The sequence below is a fragment of the Diplotaxodon limnothrissa genome, linkage group LG1 (assembly GCF_057381915.1).
Source record: "Diplotaxodon limnothrissa isolate DT_005_m linkage group LG1, D_limnothrissa_male_GT1.1, whole genome shotgun sequence".
In the NCBI taxonomy this organism is placed as follows: domain Eukaryota; kingdom Metazoa; phylum Chordata; class Actinopteri; order Cichliformes; family Cichlidae; genus Diplotaxodon; species Diplotaxodon limnothrissa.
Genome location: NC_140596.1, coordinates 5,239,197 through 5,249,891, shown reverse-complemented (window position 1 = coordinate 5,249,891; position 10,695 = coordinate 5,239,197). Strand labels below are relative to the sequence as shown.

The 10,695-nt window shown below is 38.8% G+C and overlaps 1 protein-coding gene across 1 annotated transcript; it reads left to right on the top strand.

Annotated features, from left to right (window-relative positions):
* Positions 1-4,932: 4,932 nt before the first annotated feature.
* On the top strand, positions 4,933-8,728 carry slc7a6 (solute carrier family 7 member 6). The gene is made up of 9 exons (XM_085351638.1): positions 4,933-5,422; positions 5,513-5,638; positions 6,789-6,933; positions 7,045-7,168; positions 7,262-7,365; positions 7,496-7,592; positions 7,866-8,015; positions 8,382-8,565; positions 8,661-8,728. The coding sequence occupies exons 1-9, from the start codon at positions 4,933-4,935 to the stop codon at positions 8,726-8,728; spliced, it is 1,488 nt and encodes a 495-aa protein (XP_085207764.1).
* The last annotated feature ends 1,967 nt before the right edge of the window (positions 8,729-10,695 follow it).

The window sequence follows — 10,695 nt, the reverse complement described above, 5'->3', positions numbered from 1 at the left end:
TCCTTAACATGTAATATATTCATAATAAACTAAATAAAACAGAACACTTCACACTGACTTTCCCTATTGAAAGGAATAATAATACATTATATTAAATATGCAGGCCCTAGCCTGGCGACCCCTATTGGATACAGACACCCTGGTCAGGAGGGAAGTAGTGTTACCACTATGCCATCCAGCTGCTATATATACACATTGTGCCAAAATCAAGTCTTAAAATCATTGTTCAAATTCATAATTGGTCAATTTTAGTGTTTAAAGGATAAAACGATTATTGAAATTGCATGTATAATTCCTTGAAGCTTAAAAGATCACATTTTGAGTTTAATCAAAGAATTTGAAACTAGCACATGGTGAAAATATGCAAACTCCCCAGGACCCTCGTGATGTGAGGCATCAGAGCTCAAAAGGTTACCGGTACTGTTGCATTAATAAATAACTTATGACTGGTTGTTTTTGGCTGCCAGCAGTTACTTGCTCTGTGGTGAGCCTTTCATGGTTTTTGCTGTTTAGGAAACAAGACCCATCACTTAAAGTTATTTTGTAATACACTACTTTGTTTTTTATGCATTGCACAAAAGGTCTACAGCTATGAATGTGTCCTGGATTTTTGCGGGTGTGCTGACATGGATACATTTGTTTCATCACCTGACATCTCACTAACAGAATATTGGCACATTCTGTTCAAGTACCCCTCTGCCCCATGCTTCTAACAGGAATGCTCTAATTACACATGTGCTTTTTACACACTAACATCAAGTGCCAAGGGGCCAATATAACTGAGAGAAGTGATTAGGAACATGACAGCAACAACTTGATGATACTATTATTTGTAGCATCCTGTGATGACTTTTTGTCATCTTTTTTGCCTCAGTGTAAACACAATTAGTCCCTCTTTGGTATCGGAACAATGATATGTCGATCATGGGTATACGTTGTATACGAAGAGCCAAAAATACTGCAAGATCACGTGACGACGTCTCCTCCTGAGCAGCAGCCGGTTGTTTACTGGGTGATGAGGACGCACTGCTGGCCAGCTGTCAAAATCATTAGACAGGAGGAAAACCAGCACAGGTACCACTGGGAAGCACGGCTCTGAACCCGTCGTCACTTAGCGGGCATAGTTTATGTTAAATGTGTTCGTGTTCGGAAGTTTTAGCACTATCTGAATTTAGACAGAGAAACGGGAGAAAGGGGGAGTCCGTTTGCTACAAGCTAGCCGCAAAGAGGCGAGACGGTACAGGAGGTAAGAAGCTCCGCATTCAAAATTAAAGCCAAAATTACAATTAGCCAATTAAATTCGTGAGAAATTAAAGCTGTGTCGCTTGATAAAAGATGGGGAATTTCTGCTGTTAGGGAAAAACAAAACAAAGAAAAAAGCAACTTCATGGTTTTTCTCAAAGAAATCAAAGCTATGATATGCAGTGAGTCGGCTCAAACAATAAGCTAACAGGCTAATATAATTTGGATAGTCTCATGTTCTAACTGTTTTTAACATTAAGGTAAACTAGACCAATTTTTTCCATTTTATTAATTGTTACACTTTTTTGTTCGTTTACTATATATCATTATTCACCGCGCACGCATTTTCGTTTTTGAATTGAGGTAAATGCTTAGTAACGAAAAACCTGATGAACGTGGATTTGACTGATAAAATTAACAACAAAATGTAGCAAGGTTGCCTTGAAAAATAAAGAGAGAATGTGCGAGAAAATAGAGAAAGCCCTTTTCTACCAGAGATGCACTAGATGGTTGTAACTTTATTTTGAAAGTCTTAAGCGGAAGTAAGGTTATTGTTTTAGGAAGAAAACACCGGCTGCTGCTGTTTTGCGTTGACAGATGTTTTATTTTGACTTTGAGGTAGGCAGGGGACTGGCAAGAGAGCTATTAGATCATATCCGTATATAGGTTAATTCTCTAGCCTTAAAAACAACATTTTACAGATTTAATTTAAGAAGAAAAAAAATTCACATCATTATTTATTAGATTTCCAACAAATGTATTTCACAAAGGAGGGAATAACGTGTCATTGAACGTGCTGCTTTTGCTCAGCACAACAGTACCGCGTTTTAGAAACCAAAAAACCAAAATTAAAGATTGTTACGGTGGTCCACTCTAATAATTATATAAAACAATAGACATATTGTGACTACAGCAAACAAAAAAACAAACAAACCCTAAAAGCCCTGCTTGCTTTTGTTACTAGGGACTGTCTGTTATCGTGTTTACCTGCCTGTAGCTCCTCCTGCACTGCTGAACACACATCTTGAATGGAATGCAAGGACAGATAAAACCTTTTTTTGTTGTAATTGCAGAACATGCTGGCATGCTTACATACTTGTTGAGACCAGTAGAATACATGATGTGTACAGATAGATTTCAGTATGATTCATTTCACCTACTAATTCCTGGTCATTTTTCTTCTATAAAAACTACCCTCCTTGCCATCACGTCTTTGTTGCGCAATGTACAACTGTAAGGCAAAATATAAGAAAGCTTGGAAGCAATTTTGAAATAGTTCTCATGGGAATATTTCTTGATTCTTTTACAAAACAGATCTTCAAAAGCAGGATTCGGCTAACTATTGGTTATGGTTTTTTGGGTTTGTTAATCAAAAGAATATGAAGTGAATGAGGATGCAACTACTTGGTTCATGAACACAATTTTCCTCTGAAATGCAGCGATTTTCCTGAACAATAAACATTTTTGTTACCAACCTTATTTTTTAGCCACCGTTTCCAATGTGGAAAACAAAACAATATGTTTATTTTGTTTTTATGTTATACATTGTCTTTGCCTTACATAATTCATCTGTATTTGTTTTGTTTTTTTTATTGTTTTCTCATGTTTTTAACTAATTGTGAAGCACTTTGGTCAACTCTGTTGCTTTTAAATGTGCTATAGAAATAAATTAGATGTGATTTGATTTGAATGCTACCGATTTTAAACCAGCTTTGGGGTTGCAGTTACTGAAGCTTGATGTACAGTACTGATTATCTAATGGATAAAAATAACATGGATATGGATTCAGTTCAGTCAAACAATCTAACAGTTGGATATATTGTGCTTGGAAAAATCTTCTGTATATACAGTAGTCAAGTGTTTCTTAACATTGGACAGTTGACCTACTACGCAGTGTACTTTGTTGTTATTTTTATATTTTAGCCTTCTTTTGAAACCACAGGGAGAAAGTCAGTTGAAATCCAGAATATCACCATTGCATGAAAAGATCTCCAAGGGATGCCTGTTTAGTTTTAACTCTCTTTGAATGCTGAATCCTTCTTGTGTTGTGTAATCTTCAGGATCGTTAGCAGAGTTGCATGATACCTGTTGCATTTCGCACATATGGAGATTCACACCACCGTCACCCTTTGCTTTAATGAGGCACAGGCAGCTTAACGCAGCCATGAAGGCAGCTCTATCTCCTCTGTTGTTGAGTGATGAGTCAACAGCTGTGACCTTGTTTGACTCATTGATTGTTAAATTATCATGAGGTAAACAGGTGGTGTGCTGGCCAGGTTGTGCGTGAGGAACAGATGCCTAATGATTGAAGTGAAGCATGTACCTCGCATGCACACAGGCACAAGCAGCTGCCCATTAATGATGATTAATGCAGAATATAATAAGAGTTAATAAGCAGCTCATCATATCAAGTTGTGGTCATGTAATTGAGCTGTAAATTGCACATTCCACACTGACAATACAGAAAGCCACTGATATTCTAAACTGCTTCTCCCATATTCAGACTACTTTTGCAGCCTTATAATTTCTAATTTGGTTTTTATTTTTAAATAATTATTTCCCTTTTAACAGAAGTTAAAGGCTGAACAACCTTCAGCATCCTCCATGCACAATGAAAAAGGTCCATGTCATAGCCTTATAAATTATGTTTCTCCACTTGACTATCTCTGGCAATAAGTGATACCCTGAAAATCAATCACTGGACATTTCTCTGACTGCTGAGAATTTATTTTGGGTATGGACATTGAGGCTGTGGACAGCTACAGGTACCTTGGTGTTCATCTGAACAACAGACTGGACTGGACTCATAACTCAGACGCCCTCTACAGGAAAGGGCAGAGCAGGCTGTACCTGCTGCGGAGACTCAGGTCGTTTGGGGTGGAGGGCCCACTCCTGAAGACCTTCTATGACTCTGTGGTGGCTTCTGCTATCTTTTATGGTGTGGTCTTCTGGGGCGGCAGCATCTCTGCTGGGGACAGGAAGAGACTGAACAGGGTGATCCGAAGGGCCAGCTCTGTTCTAGGATGCCCTCTGGACCCAGTGGAGGTGGTGAGTGACAGGAGAACGGCGGCTAAGCTGTCATCCCTGTTGGACAACGTCTCCCACCCCATGCAGCAGACTGTGACAGCACTGAGCAGCTCCTTCAGTGGGAGACTGCGGCACCCACGGTGTGGGACGGAGAGATTTCGCAGGTCTTTCCTCCCCACTGCTGTCAGACTCCACAACAAAGACTTTAACTGAACAAACACACACATCCACACATGTGCAATAACACTAAGTGCAATAATCTTTTCTGGCATCGTTGTATTTTTACTCAGTTGTATATAGCATTCGTATTCTATTTTTATCTTATTGTATATTTTTATTCTATTTTATTCTACTGTATATAGTATTTTATTCTATTCTGTACAGTTGTGTACTGTATTTATTCTTATTGTATTCTAATTTTTGCGTCATAACTTTTGCACTGTCCACTTCCTGCTGTGACAAAACAAATTTCCCACGTGTGGGACTAATAAAGGTTATCTTATCTTATCTTATCTTATTTACTCTCTACTTTACCAATAAGAATTTTCTTCTTCTGGTTCTGTTGGACAGGTTGTTTCAGAGGTTCTCAGAAATTGACAAGGGACTGTAGCACACACAGCCGGTCTTCAGTTCTTGCTGGTTTTGCCCTGTTGCAGCGGCACCATGGCCAACCGTGAAGAGTCCAAGAAGATGAATGGCAATTCTGGTGACTCTTCTACCTTTTTGGAAACACCCAAAGTGAGCATGCAGCTTAAAAAAGAGATCTCATTGCTTAATGGAGTCAGTCTGATCGTAGGAAACATGATAGGCTCTGGGATCTTCGTGTCCCCGAAGGGTGTCCTCATTTACAGTGCCTCTTACGGACTCTCACTAGTCATCTGGGCGATTGGAGGTCTGTTCTCAGTAATTGGGGCCCTTTGTTATGCTGAGCTGGGCACCACAATCACCAAATCAGGAGCCTCTTATGCATACATACTGGAGTCATTTGGTGGTTTTATTGCATTTATTCGTTTGTGGACATCTCTGCTGATTATTGAGCCCACGAGCCAGGCAGTCATAGCCATCACATTTGCAAACTACCTGGTGCAGCCGCTCTTTCCAACATGTGAGCCACCGTATGCGGCATCCAGGCTCATTGCTGCAGCATGTGTTTGTAAGTACTTTAGTTCTGTTTATATCCAACTTCTGTCTGCTCATATCTATCTAGCCTTTTCTGCAGTAGTAAGTGTTCCTCTCTTTCCAGGCCTGCTGACATTCATCAACTCTGCGTATGTAAAGTGGGGCACCCGTGTTCAGGACATTTTCACCTACGCTAAGGTGGCAGCCCTGATCGTCATTATAGTCACTGGCATCGTCAAGCTATGCCAAGGTGAGTGGTGACGACAGTACTCACCTTTTCATGTAGTTTGGAAATTATGATTAAATAACATCCACAGACAGATGATCCCTTGGCTTTAGTGCTTGTTGGAGGTTTTCTAGGTGTCAGGAAAATTAATTTTGTTTTGGACGCATAATTCATGGAATGTCTATTTGTCAGTTAGGAACTTTTAAATCAGGACTTCAGTCCTGAATTATCAGTGCAGCTGAAGAAAGTTAACAGTGTAGCTGTAAACCCATTCTTGAAATAGTACAGAACTTTCATAAAAATGAATGTATCCTCCAGGTTTTAAAGCAAACCCAATGCAAAAGCAGTCTTGGAACTCATTGGATAGTTCTCTAGTTTACCTGGTCAGGCCAACAACTATTTATGGAGTCTTCAAGTAAAGTCAAGATGTCTTCCTCTTCTCTGTGGTGGTCATCGCCTGCAAATGCACACTATTAAAAAAACAAGTTAAAAAAAAAATCTAAATCATCAGATGGCAGCCACCAGTCTCAAGTCCTTCTTTTGATCAGTACAAAGACTGATTAACTTCATCCACACAAAGTCTACTGTAATGTGTTTGGTGAACAAACCCAAACTATAAACAGAAACGAGAATCCTTCCAGTTCCAAAGAAAAAGTCAATTAATGATAAGGTCTGTATAATCATATTGATATGCATTAATCCTGATTAATGGATTGCTTTAGATTGTTATTATTTCTGAAGGTCAGCAGTGCCTTCAGAAATAATAACACTTCTGCTTAGGAGTAAAGCAGAGATCTTTGCATGAAAGTTTATGACAAATTGACTCTGGATATTGCTTCAGTAAACATTTTCCTAAGGACTTTATGGTCTTAATCGCAAGTTCAATGTCGTAATGAATATGGTATAAAATTTTGAAAATTACAGGTTCATTTAGAATAAAGTGAGTGATAAAGCAGGGGCTACCTCAAGTCAGCTACTAATTACCATACGAATGTGTCCTCAGAATCCTTTTATAACTGCTTGGTGCTACAAACCAAACTGAAATCTCGGGAACCATCAACATACTTCTCGCCAGAACACCTAATGCTGTGTATCTGTGGCATCTTATCACTGTTAATTTGAATGCAATGAGATTTCACAGACTGTTGCTTTGATTGTCATGTTTCCATTTTAGGCTACACAGGCAACTTCGAATCATCCTTTCAGGGATCATCTACCGACCCCGGTGACATTGCATTGGCGCTGTACTCTGCCCTGTTCTCTTACTCTGGCTGGGACACTCTCAACTTTGTAACTGAGGAGATCAAAAGTCCTGAAAAGTACATTTTCTTTTCAGTGTTTTTTTTTTTTTAATAATATTATTATTATTTTCCTCAGTAGAAAAGATGTGACAAAAATACTCAGCCTGATCAAATACCCCGTTTTTCCAGGAACCTGCCCATGGCGATTGCCATCTCTATGCCGATTGTCACCATTATTTACATCCTCACTAATGTTGCCTATTATGCTGTTCTGGATGTCAGTGCTATACTGGCCAGTGATGCAGTTGCAGTGGTGAGTAAACAAACTGAAAAGTAGCTAATGAAATGGAAAACTATGCTTGTGTTTGAGTTTAAGTTGTTGAACCAGTTTCTGTTTACTGCTTAGACGTTTGCTGATCACACGCTTGGTGTAATGAGCTGGACCATTCCCATTGCTGTGGCTTTGTCCTGCTATGGAGGCCTCAATGCATCTATTATAGCTGCATCCAGGTAGAACAAACAAATATGCAATGATTTAAGAAGTGCAATAAATATACTGTGGTGATTTCTTTTTTTCAACCATTTATTTTTACGGGTTGATTTATCTTTAAATGGCAGAAATGGTATCCTTTGTGTCCAGGTTGTTCTTTGTGGGATCTCGTGAGGGTCACCTTCCAGATGCTCTGTCCATGATCCATATACAGAGATTCACTCCGATTCCTGCTCTGATCTTCAATGTATGTAAATAGAAATGCAGATTATAGTGGTGGAAGAAACTCCTACTTAATAACAGCTCACTGGGAATCCTGTGATTACTACTCCTTGATTGCATTATTGAAACTCAAGGGTGTCAGTTTCATTTCTTGTGTTGGGAAATAAAAGGATATAATACAAACTGCTATCATAGGCCGTAAACCATAAGGGGCCCTTGGCACACTTGTTCTATTGTACTTGCTCAAACTATGACACAAACTCAGATTCTGGTGTCATTTTCCCCGTCTGCTGTCCAGTGTGTCATGTCACTGATCTACCTGACAGTGGAAGACGTCTTCCAGCTTATCAATTACTACAGCTTTAGCTACTGGTTCTTCATGGGGCTGTCCATCGCTGGCCAGATCTACCTCCGCATGAAGGAGCCAGACAGACCCAGACCTCTTAAGGTATCTCAGGTTTTCCATGTTCAGTTTGAATATAATGCATGTAATGTTAGAATGTGGGTGACTCATTTTAATTATATGTAATTATAGTATTAAAAGTAATGAAACAGATTTAATTTGGTTTTATTTAATGCTTTAGAAAAAAAAAACAGCTTCTACACACACTTTTCTGCTTTGCCAACATTAGGCTGAATGTTTCACTAATAAGTAAAGTTACAGTAACTGGATGGATGTTATGCTGAGGTATGAAGAATGTCACAGTGTAGGTTTACTCATATAAAATCCAAAATAATAATGATGAAGCAAATATTTTCATACTATGTTTTTATTTAGGAGGATCTGTTTTTGAACTCGTGACTCTCTCTGCAGCTCTCATTATTATACCCGGTGGTGTTCTGCCTCTGTACCATTTTCCTGGTGGCAGTTCCTCTCTACAGCGACACCATCAACTCCCTGATCGGCATTGCCATTGCCCTGTCTGGTGTTCCAGTCTACTTCCTGGGTGTCTACCTGCCAGAGTCCAAACGACCACCTGTCATCACTAAGCTGCTGCGTGAGTGCACTACATGGGAAGCAAGAAGGATTTGTCATTTTCACTTAACTTCACCTGAGTCAACTAACCAACATGGTGTTGTCTGTTTTCTGCAGGTTCTCTGACTGACTTCACCCAGTACACCTGCTTCTGTGTGCTGACTGAGATGGACAAAAGTCAATAGACTGTTACACTTTAAAACCCAGGACTTTGTGCATCCTCACAGCCAACAGATGTGGCCTTCAGCTGTATAAAACAAACAAAGATTTTTGTTCTGGGAAAACATTTCAAGGTGCAGTAGAGAGGTGGTTATGCAGTTTATTTATTATTAATCCTTATTAAGTTTAGCAGGTAATTTTATATACTATATGCCTTTTAAACAGTATATGCCTTTGAGACTTCACTGGTGCTATGAACATGACTGCAGGGACCAGAGCATAATGCAGGTTAATATTCTCTCCTGGGTTCTAACTAAAAGGTGTGAGTGTGTTTAACATTGATCTAAACTATTGGTCTTATTTATTTTCTAATGAAGAAGGGGAGAAAATACTACTGCTGCTATTTGAGGACAGTGACTCATCCCTGTAATGTCATTGCCTTTATTTACTCTTGGCCTCATTGCTTGCAGTTTCTTGCTGTTTTTTTTTTTCAACCAACATAACATGTTTTCCATGTGTTGAATTCAGTGACTCTTGAGTGTTTCAAGCTGACCAGCTGAGGTGGGTTTAGTGTAATTCACCCTGTTTCACAGTATGAGATGCTGTAAGCCTTTTTTTTTTTTAAACCCACTGTTGTTATTTTTGAAACACATAACTAATATGCACTATTTCTTTTTGTTCTTAATCATGTCCACACAGACACTTTGTTCATTCCACATCTTTAGTCCAGTTGTGGAACTTCTGCACATCCTGTCTCCTAAAGTAAACTATGCTCCAGACATCTTGTATCTCAGAATCTTCATTTCATCTCAAAAGAGAACCTTTTAGTTTCAGATTTGTGCCTTGGTCAGATTTGGAGCTTTAGTTTTAGTCCAGTCTGCTAGCTGTTGTTGTATGCACGTAGCTGCTTTATGGCTTTTGAAAATTGTCTGTAAAATTCCATAATTATTATTTTAAATGATCTGTCCTGTCAAAACCTGACTGCAAATGAGAAAAGTTGCAGAAAAAACAGCTAGTCTAGCTGGCTTACAGATATAAACCTGGGACATTCTGAGTAAACATCACAGAGCGATCACTGTTATTGATTTGCTGCACAGCAATGGCCATCATCTTAAGCAAGATGTAGCGAATTGTGGAATTATATGTAGAAATATGTGTGACTTGGCAAGGTAGATGTTTTATAATAGAGGTTGCTTTGTTTTTTTTTTACAGGGCGATATGGATAAAAGAAGCTCAATTGATCAGTCTAATTCTGAGTACATCAAATACTGCTGTTTAGTCAAAGCGGTTCCTGTCTCAGAGGTATGATCCTGAGACTGGTTTTATCCCAGGAATATAAAGGGTGTGTCTGTGTATGTGACATCTTTTGCCTGGCTTGAAAAACACCGGGAACATTTCATAAGCAAAGCATTCAGTCTGTTCAGGGTCTTCCATTTTGAAACTAGACTAAATGTTCAGCAGACGTCCTGCTGTTTCATCTGCTCTGTGCAGCTTGAAGTTAGTTTCATTAAGATTGATTAGCATTTTTAGTTAAATTTTCAGTGGGCCTGATCAGCTCCAGCAGCTGCACAGGAGTCCAATCCTGTTGTGCCCTGTTTAGTCTCATAGCTATTTTTGACTCACTGCATTTTAACATTAAACCACATGTTTTCGACTAGCAAATGTAAGTAACTAAAAGCAAAATGAGAAATTGAGTGAAGCAGGACAAAAATTACAGGATGAGCATTAGATATACATTCTTTAGTATTTTAAACCATCTGTTTTTACTTGATTTCTAATCCAGATGTTTATAATTGCACTACAGTATAGTGGCTGATCATTTGGAGACTTTTCTAAGCAATCAAAATGACTGTCAGGAATTTTCGAACAAGTTATCATAATATATAGTTATTAATCATTATTTTGAATCAACAACATTACATTTATGGCGCAGAACAAAAGCACAAACGGTCATGTTTATTTTCAAAGCTTCCAGGTGTTATCAGGATACTTT

Excerpts from the sequence above, each read along its gene's own strand:
- slc7a6 (XM_085351638.1), top strand. The coding sequence starts at position 4,933 with ATGGCCAACCGTGAAGAGTCCAAGAAGATGAATGGCAATTCTGGTGAC. Across the intron at positions 5,423-5,512 it reads CATTGCTGCAGCATGTGTTT|GCCTGCTGACATTCATCAAC; the intron begins GTAAGTACTTTA and ends CTCTCTTTCCAG. Across the intron at positions 8,016-8,381 it reads ACAGACCCAGACCTCTTAAG|CTCTCATTATTATACCCGGT; the intron begins GTATCTCAGGTT and ends CTCTCTCTGCAG.